A 24,533-nucleotide genomic window follows, 5' to 3' on the forward strand; every position below is an offset into this window, starting at 1 on the left:
AAAACACCCATCTTTATAGCCATGAGGAGAAGGTTTCAAGGTTGTTTCAAACTGATCATATTTTCTTTGCGCATCAAAGATGAAAGCTGACTGACTGCTGTTAAAAAGGCATGCATTTAATGAGCGTATTTATTCCTGTGCTGCTGTGGCCTTTACGATAACGTGCCATGTTGGAAGTGGTACAAAAACGTCAGCATCGCATGGCCGGACCTCCACAGGTCTGCACACTTCATTTTAGTTCTGTGCCAGTGCTGGAGAGGGGTCTGGTTTTAGCCCATTATCATTCTGGTATAGAAGAGGAAAAAAAAATGCTCTGGCTTGGTTGTATTGCTTTCAACCCATCAGTATCACCTCGGGCGGCACTAAGCCCAGGATGCAGCGACGGCGCTCCTGCATAATAGTGTTTTGGTGGAACATTTGCACATGGGGAGACGAGCCCTGGCATTAAAATAGCTACATCATACATTACAAAAAGAAAAAGGGCCATTAAAACAGTTAAAGATGGGCGTCGACTATGAGATCTGACAAACAAATTGATCATTGGTGCCCTAGGGGTGAAGCCTGCCTACACTTCAGCTCTGGAGGAGCAACCTGGATTTAAAACCACAGATGCTTGAAACAGCTGCACTGAGCCCTTGCAGTATGTACTGACACCTATCTAACAAAAGCCTGTGTGAAGTTGAAAGTTACATTTACAGCTTTACAACTAGTAAATTACAGTATGTAGTTTGCTAGCTTGAAAGGCTGTTCTTGGTTCTTGGCCTTTCACAAGCTTACTTCCTGTGAGTCAGGCTATGGAAATGTTAGTCCAAGTCTAACTGAGTCGGATTGCCTCTGTGACTTAAAGTTATTGAGACAGACATGAGACAACATGTACATTTGTCAGTATATTTATATAATCACATGTCTTTTTTGAAATGTGAAGGTGCTGTGCGTAAGAATTTGCCAAGCAAAGAGAACTAAACAAGACATCCAGATTATAATTCTGCTGAAATAAAGAATGTCATCTTTTTTAGTTTACCTTTTTTATGAAAGAATGAGATAACAACATTATTGTTCTCTAATTCAGGTTAATTTGATTCCATTTTTAATCTTTCTTCTTGAAAACTACATAAAAGACTACAATAAGCGAATTGGATTGTGGATTTGGATAAATAAGAATCCAAACTCTTCATGTTGCTTCCCACTGCTAGCTGAACTCTGAATGTGCAACCTTTGTTAAATAGAAGCAAACCACGAGTAAACACTCAATCGAGCATGCACAGTTGCCATCCTCGCTCCTGAAGAGCAGTAACAGGCGTGTCGAAAACTTAACCAGAATTACTTACACTTCTACTACTTCTATTACACTTCATTTTATAATACTGTATCATAAAATATGTAAAACACCGGTACATCCTGTACTTTTCAACACTTCATTAAAAGCGACACGATGCTGACTAGATTAAGCTAACTATTTCATCCTGGCAATGTTTTATGACTGCACTACCAAATCAAACAGAAATATTCAGCGTCTTGTGCATCACTTTATACACACTTGCACGACTTTAGCCTGACATCTCTCGCCGTGGGAACGGGCTCATCGGTGGTCCTACAGAGTTAAAAAGGCTCAGAAAAAAAAAAAAAAAAGTTACATAAGCATGACTGACAGAGTCCTTTATAAATAATGTAACCTTTACATGCTATCCTTGAAACAGTGCGTCAGAAACTCATCAAAATGTAAATGTTTGCTTGGATATCAGCCACATGAAAGGCAGTGTCGGAAGCAAATGCATTAAAGCGATCTTCAAAGTCAATTTCCCCCCTGTATGCCTGACGTTATGGGATGCTGCCTGCTGATTATTTGATGGATTGATTTCAAAGGACTGACACATGGCCATTAAATCACTGCACATAGAATAGCAGGGTATACTTAGATGTACTGAGGAAACAGTCCTCAGAAGCAAGAGGTCTGCCCGAGATTGTTGCCATGGTGAGGAATCTGTAGGTTGGGATGGAGAGGGTGGGTGCACGAAACAATGAATGTAACGTGTGAGCCATAACCTTAGCGCACGTACAAAGGAAGCTAAAGTCAGAGTAACTGATTTGGAAAAAGTAACAGGAGATGCCAAAACAGGAGATTCAAAACAGTCAGCGCACAACTGAACAAACTCAGGGCACAATGAATTGCCATGGTCGAGTGATCCCCCCTGGATTCTCTGTTAACAGTGTCCAACAGGAATATCTGAGTTATACACCTGTCTACGTTATGAAAAAGTGCATCACAAGGACAATGGGGACATTGTTTTCTACACAAAGGAAGAAGTAACCTGATGTATAATGTATGCTGACTCAACACGAAGGCCCAAATAATTAAGAATTGATCACTAACAGCGTTTGATAAAGTTTCCTCTAACTCAGCAACTCACAAAATTGTGTGTTTTTATGAGGGAGTCTGGGGACGTTCTCTGCCTCTTCATCTCCTTGCGGTTGTTGACAGTACTTGGTATGGCTGTTTTTACCTATATATTATGTATAAATAGCACTTAGATATAAGTAAAGTGTAAACTGACCCCTCAGTGCCCCCAGCTGTGACTGACTTTCCACATCCCTGTCGATCCTGGTCAGTTTGATTATTACCTGATGGAAGGTCACTACTGGTTTCACCTGTCGGTCTGTTCTCACATGGCCCGTAACCAGTTTTAAAGTGACAGCTGTGGCAGATTTACCGCTGGAATTCCTTTTACGGAGGAAGCAGGTTTCGGAAAATAAAAAGCTGTCGAGTGGACCATCAATTTCGGATTGTTTCGATGCAACAGAGAGCAGGTGAGCTTGAAAACTCCACCCATCTATTCGTCCCTCCATCGTCTGTATTGTACTTAAGGCTTGTTTAAGGCTGCAAAACACATGATGCAGTATCTTAATGTGTGATTTCATTCTTTACTACTATCCGTCATATTAATCAAATGATCAGCACGTTTTATAAACAAGCAAGGATCTGTCGGCTACTGAGGAAGTCTGCTCCATTTCCTTCTAACAGAGAAAAACAACACACAGCAAAGACTGTAACTCATTTTTATGACTGTTTGAATCGTTATTGCTTATCGTGGTAACTTAAACCCCCGATACGATCAGCCGAAGGCATTTCTGCCACTGTGTGTGTGTGTGTGTGTGTGTGTGTGTGTGTGTGTGTGTGTGTGTGTGTTGCAATAACATGGAGAATGTCATAAACAGCATCCTCTGGCCTTTAGTGTAGCTCGTAATAAGGACATTGCACGGACGACACAACATGTGGATGTTACTCTGAGCATAATAGACTGGGACGATTATTTTCCTTCCACAGGAGTACGCGAATTATAAATTCACTGCAACGGACTGACGAGGCAGCCCTGTAATTGCATTGCTGCATTAAATATGATTAAAAACCACTAGCGACAGCGTTTTGCAGCGTGTGCTTGATTCTTTTTAAATGCAACAAATATGCAATACTTGCTTTTCTTTTTTTTTCCAATGTATTTTTTCTTTGTTTCATGATTAATTTACATTTCTCAGATTCCCTGCGGGGAGCTGCGATGTCACATACAGTACCAGGACGTGAGCCGAAACATCGCTCTAGTTTTTCCACATTTGCTATATATAGCGCCGTGCTACGTACTGGAAACTGTTCTATTTTCTGAATATGAGTCAAACAGACGCAGATAATCTCAGGGCTGTAATGTCGTGGTGATCGCCGTCGTTAACCGGTTTATTTGTGATCATTGCTGTTAACTTGTTTATTTTTGGCATTGTGCATATGCTTGGATTTGGTTGGCACCTAAAGGGGCAGTAAGTTGTTTTGGAGAAGAAATTCAAATGATTTATATTTACAATATTAATGAGGTAATGAGACAAACTCAGAAATATTCGTTTGTTCCGTAACTGAATAAACAAGCTGTTCTCAGAGGAAAATAAGGTCCCAGAACGATGTTTGAAGCTAGATAGGTGGCAGGGTCCGCCGAATGTAAAAAAAAAAAAAAAAAAAAAAGTAAAACAGTATGAAACTGTGTTGTCCTTAAACATCAGTTTGTTTGTTCAGTTTGTTCAGTCGTGAAAACAAAGAGAGTCTGTTTACTCAGTTTGTTTAGGCATAATAAACATCAGTCAGTGATCTTTTCTTTCTTCCCCAAAACTACAGAGCGCACCTTTAATCTTTAATTTATATATATTTTCTTTGCACTCTTTCCTGCTGCATGACAGCTTCCCTCAGGATAAATACAGCTCTGTCTTATCTTGTCTTCTCTTGTCTTGCGTAGTCTGAAAAAAAAAAGAAAAAAAAAATCCAACACAAATCTGAGACACTCTCCAGGGAACAATGATACTTCACTAAATTATGTGGTGGCCTGCTGGAGGCTCAAGAGCTCTCTCAGGCTGCAAATGACTGATCCTGGACCATGGACACATCACGTTCCCTCATTCGCCCCTCTTCCCCTCCTCCTCCTCCTCCTCCTCCTCCTCCTCCTCCTCCACCTCCGCCTCCTCCTCTTTCCTCCCTCAGTGAGACTGCCAACAGATGAATCCTGCCAAGTGCCTCCCCAGGAGAAGAGTGTGTGCGTGTTTCTCTCTAAATCTGAGAGGGCTGTGTGCGTGCATGTGTGTGTGTGTGTGTGTGTGTGTGTGTGTGTGTGTATCTTTCCACTTTGATGGCAACATTGGCAGTAATGTGTCTAATGGAAGATAAGCAACACTCTCTCAGACAAGCCTTCACAGCCAAGCACTTCCCCCAACATCATCATGCTGAGTGCGATGGATGGAGAACTCTATTGCCCCCCCCCCCCCCGTACCCCGCATCTCTTTGAACACACAACTCGCAGTGCACACCCATGCAAAAACACACACACACACACACATACACACACACACGCAAGCATATACAGAGAGTCACGGTTTGGATCATCTGTCTCAAAGCTGCCTTTATCATCCCTCAACAAAGTCTGCACACACGGGTTGGATGATGAGTCCCGGAGATGAGTTTCAGTCAGAGGGACACCTCAGAGAAAGTATAGCTTTGGATCGCCGTGCTCAAAGCTGCCCACAATCATTTCTCCTCCAAAGTATGTCCCCCAACACACACGCGCACACACACACACACACACCAGTACAGTGCTCTGCAAAGGGAGAGAAGGACGAGAGTAGCAGAAGGCACTTATAGAGAAAGAAAGAGGGAGAGTCCTTGACTGCCGGCTGACCCCGCAGCTTGTTTGTGCCGATTTTGTGGAGAGCGTTCAGATCGGGGGGGGGTGTTCACAGTTTATTACACACAACACAGGGAGTGGTGACAGGCGAGGGAAGGAAGGAAGAGGCGAGAATGAATGACGACGAAGGTCTGAGTCCACGGTGTCAGGCGACGACTGCAACACCTGAGCTGCCATGTTTCGTTTTGAGACTGATAAATCGGCTGGTTGTGTCAGACGCGGACAGTCAGACTGGACTTCCTCACTGACCACAGCTACGGTGCGGCCGTCAGCCGGGGTGAAGATGTAAAGCTCTGACTGCAGTGGATTCATTCTTCACATTGTTCAATCGTTTCCGCACTGCACGGCTGTCACTATGTGGAATAGGAAGCCTCATGTGCAGCTGCAGATTGTCCAGAGTGCTGCCGCCACAGTCCTCACTGACACCAAGAAGGTGGAGCACATCACACTTGTGTGTCAAAGGACAGATTTTAAAACCCTTTTGCCAGAATATAAAGCACTAAATGGCCTCAAGCCTAATACATCGCTGATTTACTGGTACAGAGCATGCAGACCCCTCAGGTCACCTGTTACAGGTTTACTCAGTGTTACCAAGATCAAAATTGAAGCAAGACAAAGCAGCTTATAGTTTCTATGCTGCCTGAGGTCTGATAAAACCGTTTTCATTTAAATCAGGACTATAAACATCACTGTTTATTGTAGCCTTCCAACAGATCAATCACTTCTTTTTCTTTCGTTATTATTCGTTTCCTGTTTAATTGTTTTTTTTGCTAAATGAAAATCCTTGTTTAATCCTTCACTTTTTATTCACTTATTTTTGCTCTTGGTTTTTATCGCCTATAATTATTGTTCAGTGTAATTATGTTCTTATTGCCTTATTGTTAATCTGTTTTTCATGTCTGTATAAAAATTGCCTTGTGTCTGAACAGTGCTTTATTAATAAACCTGCCTTGCCTCACCTGAGCTACAAACACAATAACACAATAATCTTTTCGGCCTTAATAAAGAATTAACCCTGGTGGGGCCAATTACATTCTTTCGTGGTGTGACGGGTGCCTTGCGGCGAGAAGGTCCTTGGTTCAAATCCTGCCCCGTGCTTGTGGGGGTTTCTTCTGGGTTTTGCCATCGTCAAAACATGCACACATACTATAGGTTGATTCTCCAGTCAGTATTCTTGACCATGGGCACTGGCTAAGATCTTGAGTTGGTCCGTGGGTGCGAGGATTAACCCGCACCCACTGCACCCATGGGATGGATTCAATGCAGAGTACCACTTTCATGTTGTACATTGTGCATTTATACTGATATGTGATCAAATAGAGGTTCTTCTTATTATCAACGTCATAGAAACTGGGAAATCCTGCATATAATGCTGTGTGAATGTTGAGATGCCAGTTGTTAACAATGCAGAGATTGCCTCACACACCGCCTTGCAGAAGAAAGAGACCTGACCAAAACGATTGCCTCGTGTGTTCTCTGGTTATAATGCCAGCCCGATTCATGGTCAATAATATTTCGACTTGAGTTTTAGAGAGTCCCAACTTATGGATGCAGTCCTCTCCAACTTAAGTCAGGCAAAAGGCAAGCTACACATGTACTTCCACTCTCTGTGTTTCTGAGGAGAACGCCTGAAATGCGAAACAAAAAGCAAATAATGGTGGACTGAGACGATCCTCCCCCATCAACACCCATTAACCCTAATGTGTGATTCTGGCTCAGCGTATTTTAACTGTGACCGAGTTAATGTAAGTAGAATGAAAACCAAACATTTAAAAAAAAGTGAGAGGCTTGTTTGCACATCCTGAGAAGGTTTTTTTTTAATACTTGCTATATGCTACAATATTTTAGCTCCTTAGGTTTGATCAGTTTAGCTGTTCTTCTGCACACATTGTGCCAGAATGTCTCTGATCACTGCATAAAAACCTGACTGGTCTATATACACACAGAGCAGGTGCAGTGCATTTCTTGAACTGAACAAAGGGTGATAACCTCTGACCAAGTTCTCAGTGGCTCCCCGCTGATGGAGCATGATTAGAAAACTATAGAGCCGGAGCAACGTCCTCTGTAAGACCCGTCTAAAACTCCCCCAGCATCCCGTCTGTTTATCATTCCGCAGGATTGCTATGGTAGTTCTTCTTTCCTGGTGTAAATCAGGTCTTATCATTTCAGACGCCTCTTCTTTCAGTTTGTGATGGCAGGTTTATTTTGGAGTAGAATTTCGATGTATTGCCAGACTATATATTTCCCGCTATTCTTCAGCTTCTCTGTAGTCTCAGTTTAGCATAGGTACGATTATTTGTAGTTTTTTTTTTTTTTTTTTTCAAATGTTCCGGCTCTAATCTCACATTTATAAATCACATTTATACAAATATATTAATCAGTCATAGACAGCGGACATTTTATTTATTCAGTGTCCTTCTTGAGAACAGAGGCAGTTTATTTGGACAGAGAACTCTTGGATGAGAGTCAGTATGCCTGTGTCTTCCATCTTTGGCAGCCTTCCTTCCTCATTCTCCCCCCGTCGCAGTATCGGGGATTTCCGAGGTTTCGCTGTCTCGTCCTCTTGAATGTGAATCCCCATCTCCTCGAGCCCAGACGCACAGCCTGTCAGCGCCTTGAATGTTTTCGCGCCCGGCTCCGAAAATAGTTTAAGCCAGGCAGGGTGTGGGGACCGTGCCTTGGTATTCTTGAGCTTTTTAATTACATGCTGCACTGGTTCCCATTTCTTTTGTCCCTCACTTGTGCAGTAGCGGTTGAAGTTGAGTCTGCGGTACACAATTCTGCCTCACTTCTGGGCTTGCTGCGGTGCTTGTTCCTTTCCTCGATGGTCAAGGAAAGCTAAATTATCTTTCAGTTTAGCAGTCAACGAGCGGCGTGCGTTCTTGATGTGGATGCTTAAGTCATCTTTAAGTTGTAATGATGAGCGTCATGCTGATGCTGATTTTTACTGTGAGCCTTTAGCCGCACCAGATACGCATATGTTGTTGCATCTTGACCTTGATTCCATTTCTTCGCACTTGGCAGGTAGTTTGGTTTCTCCATGTAGCAGAAAGGTGACTGGCTGTTCTGCCCTCTGTGTCACTCACCCCAACTTCCATATTTGTTTTTTGTCACTCTAGCTAGGCTGTCTTTCACCTAAGGTCCTTTTTTTTAAAGGCCAACACCATTTTTGATGTCCTAAGCATCGTCAAGTGTTCCTGTCAGGACTGCAGCTTCCTGTTCACTACAATCCAGCCTTTCCCAAGTGGTGTTTCATGTAAATGTTTTGCATGTGGAGTGGTTTCTTTATTCCAAATCTTTCCCTTCTTTGACTCCATTATTTTGGCTTTTTTATGTCTTGAGACTAAGCTTTTTTAATGACATTTGGCGTGAGCTGCTTTGTCAAGCTGCTGCCACTGGCATGGCGCCACTGAAAGTCTCCAGCCAAGGCTTTGTAAGATACTAAGAGTGAGAGTTAGGGTTCAGTACATACATATGGGCACAAATCACATTTACATTATAATTAAAACACACATTTCTTAAAAATGCTGTGAGTGAGTCCTAAGTCTTGTGTGGAAGATGGAGTGTGACTCTGCTGTACTGACATTGGTCGGGAGCTCGGTCCACCGCTGAGGCGCCAGAACAGAGACGAGACGCGGCTTCGCTGAGTGACCTTTGTTTGCACCCAGCGATGGCGGTACCAGCTGGCCATCTGATGTAGTGGAGCGAAGTGCTCGCGCCGCGGCATGTGGTCTGACCAGTGTTTGGAGGTGGACGGGTGCAGCTCCACTGACGGCCTTGAAGGCAAGTACCATCGCCTTGAATCGGACGCGGGCTGCAACAGGAAGCCGGTGGAGGTCACGTGGGGGGGAGGGTCACTTGGGACTTGATTCCCACCGTCATGTAGCAGTCCTTGAAGTTTAACAACCATCATGTATTAGGCTTAACTTGAATCCCTTCAGACAGCAGCAGAATCAATACCTATTAATGCAAAAATGTCATGGCTTATTACTTTGAGTACACTTTGCTCATGAAAGGACGTGTAGTCGAAGGCAGGAGACGTGTGTGAGATAGATTTTTGAGGCCTGTGACAACCGTGGCTGTGCATCGTGCAGAGGTAAGGTGCAGCTACTGTAATAATTTCTCCCTTCTCTGTAGTTTATCCCAGGCTGCCCTCAAGCACTTGTCTGCACAGTGAGGAGTAGATACCGAGGTCAGGACCTAAATACATCCGCTCTGCCTACTGCTGAGCACCAACAAGCTCTAAAACTGTCAGCCCGTTCCTCTCTCCTCTGCTCCCTCACCCATCCTTCCTGTTCGCACTGACACTTTCCTTCTTCTTCCACTTCATGTCTCTCTGTGTTTACTGACAGTGGCGGGCAGAAAGAGCGTAAAAGAGCCCCAAGTATCCTAAAGTCTGAACCAAATTTAGGCTACATCACATCTTAATTCCCACGCAAATGAGTGCCTATTGGCTTTTCACAGATTGCAGATAGGTGTTAAGCTTCTAAATTTGGAAAATGTTGATCACAGATTCCAAGGGACCAGGATAATTGCTTGTTTTGTACAACCGACAGTTAAAATCTCGATGAAATGTAACTTACAGTGACGTAAAACACATAAAAACTGGGGGTTCTGGTTGAGAAATTCTTCAAAACCATCAATAACTTTCCAATTGTTTGAGCTCATACATCAACAAATGTCCATCTAAAAACACTGTGAGAACACCACCAGTAAGACCTTTGTCTATAGGTAGTGTTACTTCAAACCACAGGTAACGACTTTAAGGTCTGGTGTGTTGGACTTAGTGGCGTCTAGTAATCTGGCTGCAGATTGCAACCAACTGAACACCCCTCATCTCATCCTCTTCTACAATGGCCTCTACACTACACACAAAAAAGCTCAAAATACAAACGGCCCTCTATAGAACCCATGTTTAAGTCGTCTCTTCGGGGCTACTGTAGAAACATGGCTCTGCAACATGGCGGAGGAGTGGAAGAGGTCCCACTCTCTCTGTCAATATCCTCAGGTAACAAAAACACTGTAATTCTTATTTTCAGTTGAGTAAAACATAATTAACAAAAACATAATCATGAATATCATATTTCACGTCTACCTTTAAGGCAAACTTAATATTTGTAAGTTATCAGACTCGCAGCAGGACAAATAACTTCTGCCTCAAAGTTATGGCTAGTAGCAGCTACATTAAACTACACAGGTAGACTAGCTGCTGGTGGCTAGCGGTAAAATGTTTAGATGTTTGAGATCCATGACAGGAAACTGACATGTGTTACTGACAACATTTAAGATGGCTCCACATCATGCTGGTCTAGAAAGAAGGGACAGACATCATTAGTTACCTCCACCAAGGAGGTTATACTTTCACCCGTTGGTTGGTTTGTCACTACGATTACACAAACACTACTGAACGGATTTCCAGGAAACATGGATGGAGGACGAGTCTCGGCCCAGAATAGACCCAGCTGATGTTTGGTATGGATCATGATAAAGGGGCAGATCCCACTCACTTTCTCTTCCTCTCGACATTGCTAGATAGGATGTTTGTTGTTGACACAAAGATCTACATTGTTGGCTGGTATGGTTGCTTTCTTAGCGCAACATTTCAAAATGTATTTCATGAAATGTTGAGGGAGTAAGCTTGGTAGGTAGGCTAAATACTGTTAACCAATATCATAAGAAGTTAAGAATGTATAAATCCATTTGGTTTTTAGTCTGACTTTCAGTGTTTTCTTACAGTTTGCAATGTTCTCATGCTGTGTTTAACTTCCTCTTTTGACAGGAGCATAATGCATGCAATACATAGTTTAAAGCAAATTCTCTTAGGTTAGGCAAATTAACATATACCTGCACTAACTGATACATATATCAAATGCAGATATTCAAACTGAATGTTGTCACAATATCTCTCTGATGCGATGAAGCAGCTGTTCCTGTGATTATTTTGGGAAAATCCAATACTATGCTTATGTTTATTCAGTGCTTCCTGGATCTGCGCCCATGCGGGCTGATCTGCATTACAGCGCACTATATACTTGTAACAATAATGAAAAAAAGTCAAAAATCAGGACACCTACTTTTGAGATTTCCGCATGACACTTGTTCTTCTACACTCTGCGCCGCGATGATGTATGGAACCCCACCGTAATGTCACTACACCCCCCCCCATCATAAATGAACTGCGAGTGAGTGGGAGGAGAGGAGCAGACGGCCACATTTGGTGTCTGATTCTGCAGAAGATGCGAGTAAACCCCACAAGCTGCTGCTGAATGTTTGCCAGTGATACCGCATTGGCTACTGTTGAATCTTTAATAGTCTAACAGTAGTGTGACGTCATTGCCTCAGTGCTCCAGTTTGCTTGCTCCTTCTTTTTTAACCCCCAAATATATTTATCGGACAACACATCCGTCATTAGAGGGGGAGCATTTAAGGTGGTGAAGAAAGGGGGGCTGTAAAGGAGGCCTAACCATTCCAGGCTGTGATTGCATCTGTGCCAGACCTGGGTTTTTTACTCATCCATCCATACTCAGTATATTCCTCTGAAATACTGTCATAGAAGAGGAGCAGCCATGCCTGAAGCCATTTTAAGGTGCCGCGGCAGACATAAAGGGTTCTGTCTTCACTGGATGGCAAATGATTCACTTGTTGAATTGGAAAAAAAAAAAAAAAAAATGGATCAAATCCAATCTGATAATGGGAGTCAGAATGGGACTGGTTTCTCTGGCGATGGCGAGGTCACAACAGGGTGAGGATATAAGTCGGGGCCCTGAGTGAAGACTCACAGGCCCTGATACCTCCGGCAGTGCCAGAAAGACATTTTTGTCGCCTTACACTGAAATGGGAAAATACGTCTCAATTCAAATTCATGCCGGAGACACAGTAATGCACGTAAAGTGCGAAGACAAACCTGTTCTCCAAAAGTCCGTTTGCATTGTCTCATTACAATCTGTTTTCCTTTGTGAAGTTTTAAGCATCTCATTGGCCCTGCCGGCTCATTTACCCTTCAGTGATTAATTAAGGCAATTGATTGGCTGGAATAATCGCTCCGCTGGATAACCATGCCCTAATTAGGAGTTAATTGAAAAGTATCAATGACTAAAGCACAGCCTGGGCAGATGTAGACCGGAACATTATGAAAATTGAGCAAATCCAGATTTTTTTTCCTTCCTCTTTTTCTCTTACTTCCTTTTCTTCTTCCTCACTGTTCTCTTTTTGCAGCCGGTGGAGAGCCGGAGAGGAAACGGGAGGATAAATTACGACCCCCACGGGACTCTGAAACCACCGATACAAGCCAAACGATATATTCCCCCGAAAAAGCAAACTAAGTCTTCACAATCACGGCCCTCTTGCTATTCATTTGATGACACTCGCTGTGGCCTACGCTGTGAATTCCCCCTCATAACTATGGATGTCAATCTAAAACAAATGGTCAAATTTATTCTGCAAATATAAAAGGCGTTCAAGGGAGTTCAGGTAGGTTTATCCTAGTCTGCATGCCTGAACTCATCACTCCAGTTCTCCAGATCATTATACCTACGATTCAATGCAGTTCTAGAGTTCACTCTATACTTGAGTGTTCTGACTGTAATAAAACAAATGATTACTGCGCACGGACATTTAATGTCTCAATTAGAAATAACAGTACATGAAACTATGAATGCACTCCCATCTGCAAGACTTTCACATCTCTTGTTGCCTTCCTCTTTTCTTTCATTCTACCCTCAGGACAAATCAAAAACAAGTGTATCTGCATACACTCATTTCCATAAAAATCCCACACACCCACTGTTAGCACAAGCAAATTATTCAGTCTGAAAACACACTCGGATGCGTTATGTTCTGCATGCACCAATCTGCAATGAAATATTACTCATCTTGCTCCAAATGGAGTCAAAAAGTGAAATACAAAATATTGTTAAATCCTGAGAAATCCTTTTAAAAGGATTTTACAAAATATTTAACCGATGGCTTATAAGTCTAATGATATGATAACGTATGTATGATGATGTGATACACTGGGTGATGAAAACCCCAAGACAAAGACGAGCACGGCTAAACTGTGGGGGGGCTCCCGTTCATGGCCAGGCTGACAGAACACAGTTTTAAACTGACCACAAGCTTTCCAACACTTTGAGATCTCTGCTGGTAAAACCAACAGACAGGGGTGCCCCCGGAGAGAAGGACTGGACAGCACATGTGACAGCTGTGAGGAACACTCCATGGATGAAATGGGAACGATGACAAGAAGGCTGAGTGAACATTGGAAACAGACATCAGCTGTCTGCGAACACCGGCTCGTCGCAGCATCGACCCGAACTCAGAGAGCGGAAGAAGGAAGATCAAGAGGGACCTTCATCTAACGCCAGAAACGATCTTTAATGAGAGGCAGAGGTTACAGTACCAGCAGCATGTGACCACTGTGATCATACTAAGGTCATGCTGTGAAACCTGAGGCACGTCTGTGACAACTGAACAAACTCCCCCGTCCAGCACCGAAGTCAGCGAATGTGGTAAAAAAACAAGTGGGCGAGACTTAAAGGAATAATTCGAAATTTTAGGAAACAAATGTGTTAGTTTCTTGGCGAGGAGCTTGATGTCACTCGGATTTTACGATAAAAATTAAGCTAGAGCAGGGAGACGTTTGGCTCAGCGTCGCGTAAACACGAGGCGTTGGGGAAATCCCAGGATGATTCTGAAGGATTCCCTGATGAGAAATCCAATCTCGCAGCTGTAGTCCATTCTTGACAGACAGAAATGTGAGAGGGATTGATGTTAACCAAGTCTCTGTGAGAGAGGGATGAGTCTATCTCCCAGGACGTTGAACTATTCCTCTAAACAAGCAATAGACAAGCTTTCTACTTCAACTTAAATTTTGATTGCACAGTGTAACGGCTATAGAAAAATGGCACCATCAACATTTAGACTGGTAGAATGGTTTCCCCGTAAGCCTCGCTTTCATGCTGTTTTGAATGCGGACGTGAAATCTCCTGGGAACATCAAGACTGGCTGGTGATCCAATCAGGCTGAGAGCACGGCACCATCTCTAGCTGCTTTGACATCTCCACTGCAGACTAAATAAATGAATGAACCCATATTTTGTTCTTTGTTGTCGGAAGTCGCGACTCTGGGGGGAAAAAAGCGACCCAGCTGCCGCTAGAGGGGGAAAAGCGGTCTGAGGTTTACGAGTTCTGCTTCAAGTTTCAATTAATCACAGACATGATCATATGTGACCACATAATTATATTTGCGCAAATCAGTATCCCGTTCCAAGGGGAATATGACTCACCTGTGTGTTGTAACCTTGCTCTGAGATTTGATATAATTATTGAAAAAAACTGCAGAGTGCAGCTCAGTGCGTGGGAGGAGATCTGTGTCGTGGATGTTTGGGGGATGAAGAGATTGTGAAGTTGAGGCAAACTGTGATTTGGGGTTTTTACTCGACGCGACAGAAGAAAGTCAAGTTGGGATTCCGATCTACTGCATTCGAGCCTCAAGGGCACTTGTTGGTCATCACCTCCGCTCGTTCTCCATCACCTCCTCCCTGCTCGATTTCCCACCCACACACACATCGTGCCCTGCACAACCTGTGGAGACTGGCAGCCCGGGCCAAAGTTACCGAAACAAACCAGAGAGCCCTGACACACACTGTGTGTATGTGTGTGTGTGTGTGTGTGTGTTTGTGCCAGTCCGCATGACGTAACGATGTGCAAACACTGGAGGCCATTTAGGGAAGCTCCTGATGAGACAGAGGGAGGCAGATCTGAGGGCAGGTTGTCCGGTGTGGGATACTAAAAAGAGGATATTAACTTCCATCTATCAGCTGACATCGCCTCTGCTCCGCGTGGATGAATCACCCCGCTGATCAGGAGACGAGGAGGGCGAGAGGAGCCGCAGCTCTCCGAGAGACAGAACATCCTGTCTGTCATGAGCGCAGGCTCGGCGTACAGCACAGACGCTCACACCGCCGGTGCTATCAAAGAGTCATTAGAAAGAGCAACCACAGGTGCATGGAGCCCTCTGAACAGCCACGTTTAATGAGATGGGTAGACATGAGCTGACTGAATGACAGGCTGATTCATCCCACACACACACACACACACACACACACGGACCTAAACTATTCCTCTTGCCATGACTGACAGCATGCCTACCATAAGCTCTGTGGTTACACACAGTCAAAGACAACGCGCAGCATTCAGCCTTCTCTCAGGCTGCGTGCCGCTTCTTTGTTTTAATTCCTCCTCTGCATGTGAGCAGATGGCATCACTTACTCCACACAGCCCCTCTGGCGTCCCCTCATCAACAACCAAAAATGAATAAATTAAAATAAATTGAAAAAAAAAAGAAGAAGAGGAAGAAGAAGAAGAAGATGAATGACAGAGGGGGGAGATGTGGAGCGGACCTCACACCTACCGTTCCCAGAGATGTGGTTCTCTATCTCGCCGTGTCCAGCTTGCCTCGTGGAGACACTAAGTTGCATGTAGAGTCCCATGTAATGTAAACTCCCCAGCAGCAGCCTGAACGCTCCCATGTCTCTTCTGTTTTTGGTCTGCTCTCCTTTCCCCTCTCTTGTCTCTATCACATCGGGTGGAGTGCGCGTCGGGAAGGAAAAAAAATAATAAAGATTTGTTTGGGTTTTTTTTTTTTTTTTTTTTTGTCTTTTTCTTTGTTTTGTTTCTTTTTGTTCTTAATCCAGGTGACTTGCTCTGCCGAGGAAGGGAGCGAGGTACCTGCGAGGAAGCGAAGGCGCGAAGGAGTCTCTGCAGCGTCGCTCCGTGCCAGCACACTGACTGAGGCGCTGCTTCTCTCCGGTCGGCTCTACATACGGCGGAGGGAGACCGCTCCCAGATGGGGAGTGGCGCGGCTTGCATTGGGGAATATCGGTGATGAGAGGAGTGATATTGGAAGCACGTCCGGCAGCTTTTAAGTTTAGGACGTTGCGTTTTCTGACAAAGAAACACGCGGTTATGCTTAATGGCGTGTGATTATTATGAGTATGTGTTATTAATTAATAGTCCTCATTAAAATTAGTTGAGTAAATAATAAACTGATAAACAGCCTTGCATAAGTGGAGAGTCTCAACCCCCCCCCCCAAAAAAACCCTGTTTGTTAGCAGGGTGGGCTAAAGGGCTGCCTCTGATTGTGTCAGGTGGCTAACGTTAGCAAATGACCCAACACATGAACACAGGTGGGGTTTTATTTATTTTACTTTTTTATTTTGGTTATGACATTTCTTGAAGTAAACATAATACAACTCTAATGAAAATTACGCAACTTCAGCCTATCTGTCATAATTCTACCAGAACATTTTTTTTCTAGGAAGCTGTCTTTTATGTCGATAGCCACATTTAGATGAAGAATGAGGATCTGAGTTTTTGAGGAAATACAAACTTATTTCCATAACTGAATAAGCAAGATGTTCTCAGAGGAAAATAATGTCCCGAGAACACTGTTTGAAGCTAGAAAGATGGCAGGGTCCGCCAAATATAAACAAAGTAGTCCAAGTAACAAGCAGTCCATTAAGGTCACTTTGTTTATTTAGTCATGGAATATAAGACAGTTTTTTTTTTCTCTTTTGCTTAAAAAAAATCTATCTATAAATCAACTGCCCCGACCAGTCGCAAGAAGCCTGAAATCCAAGACATTCATAGGCAGAGCTTAACATTAGCACATGCCACCAGCCAAATACTAGTACAACATGCAGGTGGCAAGATAAGCTTAACTTAACAGTCCAAAACCAAACAATAGTAATCTATTGACTAGTTGGTAAACTTTAAACATTCACTAGCCATTTGGTCAGTGGACAAAAAAGTGAAACCTTCAGCCTGTCATTTGGACCAAAGAAGTATTGAGAAAGTCCTGTTAAAGCTCCATCCTGCAGAGAGTTTCTTCCTGCAGGACACATACTTGTGCTTTGGCGTGTTGCTGTCCATGGTGCTGAAATGCAGCCTCATGGTAGTCTCATATTGGCCAACAGAAGATACAATTTCCAATGACAAGTTGCACTGTGATATGGGCTATTGGACTTGTAAGTGCTTCTGTAGTCTTCATTGATCTCAAGCACTTTTTTTTCCCTCAGCAGGGCAGCAAAGCCAAGGGGTTTTATTTCCATCCCGTTAGGCAAAATTATATGCTGTGTCCAAATGGCCTGAAGGAAACAACCCAGAGGAAAGCTTAGTATGACCTTTGCTAACAGGATTTCTCCAATAAATGCTTCAAAATTTTAAAAAAATTGTTGATTTAGATCATTTCTTAAATTGTTAGAGTTGAGTATAATATATGTGTTGTTAATTTACATTAACTTGCTATAGCCCCTACAAAGGGTTTTATCTTCTTTTATCTTATGTTTGTTTTTTTGTCCATGCATAAGTAGAACAAATACACAGTTAGATTGAAACCAGAACTGTGATATAGCAAGTTCTGGATTTCTTGCAGATAACATGTGGATGGTCTGATTTTCCCTGTTAACAGTTATTGTTGCATTGTGAGCCAACCTCTGCTTCACCTAAGGGGCAATTGTAATATTAATACAGTTGTCACTCATTGTGCGTTTAGCTGCAAGCCATCCAGACCCCAAGTCAGCAAACCATGAGGCTCTCCCACCAGGTTTAGGTGAGTAAGCAGTTTCTGTTTTTCTTCACAACATATATTATATTTACACGGGGGCCGTTTTGGTCTGAAGTCATGCTCAGCGTGGGAAGCTCAAATGCGTTAATGTTGTAGACTTGATGTATACCTTTCCTATAACATTGTGTAACACTGTGCCCTGATCTGATCGGAACACCGTCAGATATATGGGTGATACTCATCTTAAATTTCTTCTGCCTTTACAGAGGCATGTTTCACCTCACTTGACCTTTGCTTGTACAAGCAAATCAAGTTTGAAGCCATTTCTTTTTTTTTTTACAGAGCCAGGACCTTGCTGGTACCTATATTTGAATGTCAACACACTGAGTGGATGACCTGACTCCAATTACCCTCTTAAATAAAAAGCCATTATACCAGGTGTTCATGTACTTTTCCATTCCAAGATGTGGTCTTCCATAAACAGATGGAAAATAAATGTGCTGTTCATACAGATTTACATAACAGTCAACAGTGGTAAGACACAAAGGACCCTATTTAAAGGATCTGGCACCTGGTCTGGAAAGCATCGCACAGATGCATTCATGGGATGCACAAGTCAATTTTACTAGTTAGCTAGACGCAAAGGGGTTGTATTTAAACTCTTCATTAGCCATGGGTGTGTTTGGGGCATAACCTATATGAAACCAATCAGGGTGTTATCTCCCATTTCCTTTAGGAGCCAGGTGTGTCAGGACCTGCCATAAAACCGCAACTCTCATCTTGGCTGAGGGACAGGTACAGTATGTGGTCCGTGGCTGCACGGTCATCTGTCCCATCAACAAATCCGTTTGACTGCATATGAGAAAATATACTGATATTTAACGGAGGATGTGGAGGAGCGCTGCTGCAAATCCACCTTTTTTTGTGTGATAGTGATGCACGGATTACCAAAAAACGGTCATAAAAAAAATTACCATTCTGATCATTAGCTGGTGGGATGCAGATGGATGAAATCTGTCTTCAATGAAGGAAATATTACTGACATGCAGCATTCCTTTAATGTAGAGATAAGAGTTTCTCTACATTAAATGCACTTTTGCAAATTAGGAACAGTTGATAAACTTCGCTGATTATTTAAAACGCTTGACTCGCCGACAGGATTGTTAAGTATATCATGTACATTTAAATTCTGTGTACTTATACACATCAAAGGTCATACACACAGTTCAGAATTATACAGTGAAAAGGTTTAGTGTGAAGCAGCTGTCCTGATAACACCTGAGATCCTGTCTAATCATATGAATGTCAGAAGCTAAAAAGTTTCATTCAGTTTCCTCTGGAGAGTTACCTCATCAGCTTTTAGATTTACTTATTAAATGTGAAATGTTACAAGTCACAGTGACATTACTGTGTGCATGGAAATATTCAAGATGACTGAAAGCAGCTTCTCATATCAATAAATCAGTGTATGTGTGTTGTAAACCTGCCTGTTTTGGTGCATCTTACTGTGTGAATAATACCTATTTAAATAGCAGAGTACAGACTGTCCCTAAGAGCAACAAAAAGCTGAAGTCTGAAGTCAAGTCACTCAGTCATTTTCTGCTGCCTCAAGATAGCAATGTGCAAGGAATGTGCTTGAACAACAAGACAAACAGGCCCGGGGGCGCACAGGTGGGCGCAGGTGCATTTGCTATTTATACAACGTGGGCGCTGGCTTTGAAAACGAAAACTGCGTCGGCCTGAAACTAGCAACGGCACTCAGATGGAGCCCAAAGTTTATCAAGAATGGAAAAGAGATATCTTTTGTTTCTGTCGTGGACTGTGATGCTTTTATGGCAATCACCAACTCGATGGTCAGTTTACCTCTGAGGCATCATTAGGCCACATTTACTGTGCCTTAGTAACATTTTGCGATGCGCCAGTAAAACAATCTCAGGAAATGGATGTGTTTTGGCAGTGTTGAATATCATGTAAGGACTGAGAGTAGCCAATTTGGTGGGGATAAGTTATACTGCAGCTGAGCTCAGGCTCAGACTGCTGCTGCAGCCTGACAGTTGGACTATGGCAGCAATTAACAGCTTTGTTTTCAGCCCGTGGGTTTGTGTGATGACAGCTTTATGTGTGTGAACTCTATAACTATGGCTGCAAGGCACGGTGATAATGTTGAGGAATAAAGTAAAATGTTTGATCAGTTTCACACTGCTACTATATGCATGTACATAACTGACATTACAAAAATTACATTACATTTACATATGATCACTGAAAAAGATCCTAAACAGCAACAGCTCCATCTGCCTGTCCCTTTATCAACTGAATATTAGAATTTTTGTTTTTTTTTTGGGGGGGGATAAATCACATCAATTGCTTGTGTCCAACTCAAGCACTTCCATACTTCAAGCAGCCATTAATATGGTAAAAGGCTGCTGGAAGCCATTCTTACCTTGAGAGCATCATTACACTGTGTGCTGTCCGTTTGAGCGTGTTCCTAGTCGAGTATGTCCGCTCCAAGTATGATGGTCAGGTTGAGCACAGACACCTGTCACATACACTGAACTTACTTGGCGGATGAAACAGGTGGGCGATCATGCTGCTTTTTGCTTTCCTGACAGGGGTTGCCCACTGACTTGATCCACAATTTTTTTGCTTTTGCTACAAGGTTTTCTTGCTTGATTTACCAGGCTTTCACAGAGTGTAAGGGCCATGTCACACCAGCTTTTAGGAACAGCAGAATTTCAGTCCAAAAGTCATTTAATTTCAATGGAATAGTCTGACAAATTATGGACTCTGACTTAACTGCGCTGACCAGGACATAGAAAGTGGAGGAAACTACCATATTAGCTGTGTGATACCATGTCATTTTATATACCTCTGCATGTTGGAGTTCAAAGAGATATGGCATGGTTTGCAATTAGTGAGACAGCTGTTGATTGTAAAAGTGAATAAAATGTGTTAAATTATTAGCTGGCTAGTTTGAAGCGAGCAAGCCAGCTAGCTAATGTTTACAAGGCTTGGCTTGCTTATGAGATGTGTCTCTGCCAACACCATGATGCACATTTTTATGTAACTTCCCTTCACCAGTAAGTCAGAGTCACTGATGCATCACTCCAATGAACAGTTGCCACTGCAGCATCTACGAATATCTATGGCACTGCCTGTTTTATGAGGGTGCACAAATACATTTTGCTATTCCATTAGCTCCTTTTGGATAAGTCAAGCACTACACAAACACTACATGAATGTACATGAATGAATAAAAATGACTGAAATTATAATCCTGCTTAATTTTCACTTTGTGCGCCACCATGTTGCTGTGGTGCGCACGTGTGTTTACTTTGGCGAACTTTGAGTCGATAGATCTTGATGTAGATTCAAACTTAAATGACTGTTCCATCACACACTATGTTGTTGGAAGTTTTTTTTTTCCCAAGTACAATTAATTGCAGTGTAAACTAAGAGTATTGTTAATGCTTTCTGTACTGTTTGGTTGTTTTTGTGACTGTTGGACAGTCAAGGGTTGGTTTCCCCTATAAGAAATTCAGATACATGTTAGAGTTGGGCGATGTCTACATGGGAAAAGAAACACCGCTGCCACAAATTTAGCCGAGTGTCTTGGGTTCTCTAAATGAGCTGGATTAATAACAACATAATAAATGGGACATGGCGATATAGTGTTAGTGCACTGAGCAGAAACTTCTTTTTATTTCCTCTCCCCACATTTCACAAACAACAACAGCTCTTTCCCTACAGCAACTCTGAGGGGACACGCCACTTCATTGCGCTTTCTGGTGGGGAGTCTGTGAAATGACAGTGTTACAGTGGTCAGGGGTTAGTAGTCGATGGCTGTCAGCCATCAGAGATGGGCAATAGCATTGTTCATTTGCCCAACCCTAATACATGTTCCTTGAAGCCATGGTCAACGCCATGGTCAACCAAGAATACACAAAGGATATCCTCTGTTGTTCCTGTATGTTTGTATTGTATTAAGGATGATAAAGGCAGTTTTACCTAGCATCACAATAAACGGTAAAATAATCCCACCTACACTGAAGGAATACCAGCTGCAGTGGTAAACAAAACTGAAAAAGGTTACTTGTGCCAACAGCATATCAAGTCAGTTGAGCTGAGCCGTACCATGCAGTGGAAACGTGGCAATAGACATTGCTCGTATGCTGACGGCAGCATCAGATATAATACTTTTCATCAAAGTTATTACAAACCATCCTCAAAGTGACATGAAAGTCTGCACCACATTTCAGGGCAATCCATACCCTGTTTGACAATTTGGACCAAATTAAATGACAGATTGACAGAATGAAGTTGCTGTTCGTAGAGCCATGCCGCTAGTGTTGAAATTAAGAAACGTATATCTTAGCTCCAGTTTCTGACGACCAGATAAAGATGTTCCTGTTGAGCTTGATCTTCAGGTCTAGAGGCCTGCTTATACCAAAGCTTTAGGATGCAGTGCCCGTTTTTACACATTTTAACAATCCCTGTGCTTTTTCTCAATAACAGAACACCTTCTCCCCTCTGTCCCTACGAAAAGAGAGGAGCCCAAAAGCACAGCGGTGCACAGTGTTTGCACTCAGTCATTCGGAAAATACAATTATTCTCCTTCCCCTCGGCTGTGAAATTGCTGTACAACCGCTGTTAAACACGCCGCAGTCATAATCACTGATAAGAGATGCATGGGGCCGGGCTGCCTCTGCCAATACAATATGCAAACGACGCCCTGCCGTTCTACCCATCTTGTTACTGAGCGACATTAGAGTTTGTAAAAATACTTAGGAAAGGCAGCAGATGTGACAGCTGTCACTGAGCTGCCCCTTGTTCCCTCCCTGCGGCTTCCTGCCAGGATTATGGTCAAGGATCCACAGAGGGCATGGTACATTTTAAGAGTGATTAATACTACAAAAATTCACTTTAGACAAGACACTTACAAACAGATGCTTGTGTGGTTAGATGGTTCACACTGGCTTATAAGTACTAGAAACTAGAAACTGACTGTAGCGAGACACATGCATAAGCTAAATTATAATGTGTGGTTAGTTGTAGTACATCACCTAAAACGCTTCATCAATATTATGAAGTATTAAAAAAAAAAAATCCAGTTGAACCAAAGACCTCTGAAAACCACAGTCATCGCCTGAAATACACATGCTTATGAGTAGATCCTTTTTAAAGGTCAGCAGGTAATTTAAACACATATATTATCACTTACTAAGAGTTTCATAGAAGATTTATGTCCAGTTTGTTTTAGCTGTCAGACTTCTCCCTGACAGGACAGGGAGTAACATACAGGACTGTGACAGTAAAAGGCTGACAAATATCAAGCTCAGTAACAAATGTGGGCAAACACATGTACATATGTAACAATAACGGGGATAAACCTAATTGAGTGAATTATAGCCTGTGAATCTCTTCCGCACACATGTTCACAGCTTGACAGTTCCTTCTTGACCTTCAAAAAAGCTTCAGCTGCTTAAGTTTACTCCATTTTGATTAAACTTTAGAATCTTTAACTGGTTACACTGATAACAAAAACCAAAAAAAGGTAATGTCATGGTTGTGGAATGCATTACAATACCCATAACCTGTATTAGGCCAAATTGTACAATTTACTATAATAGAAATAATAGATACTTTTGTCCAGAATCGATGGTTTAAATTGCAAGAAGATACCGGAATTTGAGGGTAGCTCCAAAATTATAGATTTAAATGACGAAAAAAGTACATACATTAAACAAGTACACTTAAAAATACTAAAAAAGATTTAGATAATAAAAAGAAAGACACAATATAGAAAGGACTATATGCTATGCGCATTATATACAAATAAAAGAATAAAAAATAGTGTTATTGCACAGGATGGTGGAGGTAGAAGTGGTAAGTAGTGCAAGATAAGTAGGAGCTTATGGTGCTACATTAAGGGTTATTGGTGTTGAACAGTCTGACAGCAGTTGGAATGAACGACGTGCGGTAGTGTTTCTTTTCACACCGTGCATGAAGCAGTCTGTTCCTGAAGGAGCTGCTTAAGGCCCCCACACAGTCTCCTGCAGGGGGTGAGAGGGGTTGTCCATGATTGATGTCAGCTTGGCTAATGTCCTCCTCTCACCCACCTCCTCAGTGGAGTCCACAGGACAGTCCAAGACTGAGCCAGCCCATTTCACCAGCTTATTGAGTCTGTTCCTGTCCCTCTCTGAGCTTCCACAGCCCCAGCAGACCACAGCGTAGAAGTTAGCTGATGCTACCACAGAGTCAGTTTCTAACAGTGTCCTGCACGCACCAAAGCACGCCTCCTCAGCAGAGGAGCCTTTTGTACATGGCATCTGTGTTGCGTGTCCAGTCCAGTTTGTTGTTTATGTGAACACCCACGTGTTTGTACTCCTGCATGATCTCAATGTCCAAACTGTGGATGTTCACCGGTGCAGTTTGAGCAGCCTTCCTCCTGCAATCGATCACCACCTCCTTTGTCTTGCTGGCGTTGATGCGCAGGTGGTTCAGTTCACACCAGGCGACAAAGTAGGTGACGACCTTCCTGTACTCCAGATCGTTCCCCTCTGCCACACGTGCAACGATGGCTGTATCGTCGGAGAACTTCTGAAGGTGGCAGCTGTCAGTGTTATAACTTAAGTTTGCTGTGTAGAGTGTGAAGAGGAAAGGAGAGAGCACTCTACCCTGTGGAGATCCCGTGCCGCAGACTTCCACATCAGACACACAGTCGCAGAGCCTCACACACTGCGGTCTGTTTGTGAGGTA

General features: G+C 42.8%; 1 protein-coding gene and 1 long non-coding RNA gene across 2 annotated transcripts in view; one reads left to right on the forward strand and one right to left on the reverse strand.

Moving 5' to 3' along the window:
- Positions 1–15,983, reverse strand: part of LOC119022182 (V-set and transmembrane domain-containing protein 2-like protein) — a 57,849-nt gene extending 41,866 nt beyond the window's left edge. Inside the window, exon 1 of the mRNA XM_037102778.1 lies at positions 15,621–15,983. Within this exon, the coding sequence (XP_036958673.1) occupies positions 15,621–15,738 (118 nt within the window). The 5' untranslated portion in view covers positions 15,739–15,983. The remainder of the gene's footprint in view (positions 1–15,620) is intronic.
- Positions 15,984–16,259: 276 nt separating this feature from the next.
- LOC119023343 lies at positions 16,260–18,394 on the forward strand. The gene is made up of 3 exons (XR_005076242.1): positions 16,260–16,395; positions 17,763–17,819; positions 18,117–18,394. It is a non-coding gene; the product is annotated as an uncharacterized LOC119023343 (long non-coding RNA).
- Positions 18,395–24,533: the final 6,139 nt, after the last annotated feature.

This window comes from Acanthopagrus latus, chromosome 7, assembly GCF_904848185.1.
Source record: "Acanthopagrus latus isolate v.2019 chromosome 7, fAcaLat1.1, whole genome shotgun sequence".
Taxonomy (NCBI): Eukaryota; Metazoa; Chordata; class Actinopteri; order Spariformes; family Sparidae; genus Acanthopagrus; species Acanthopagrus latus.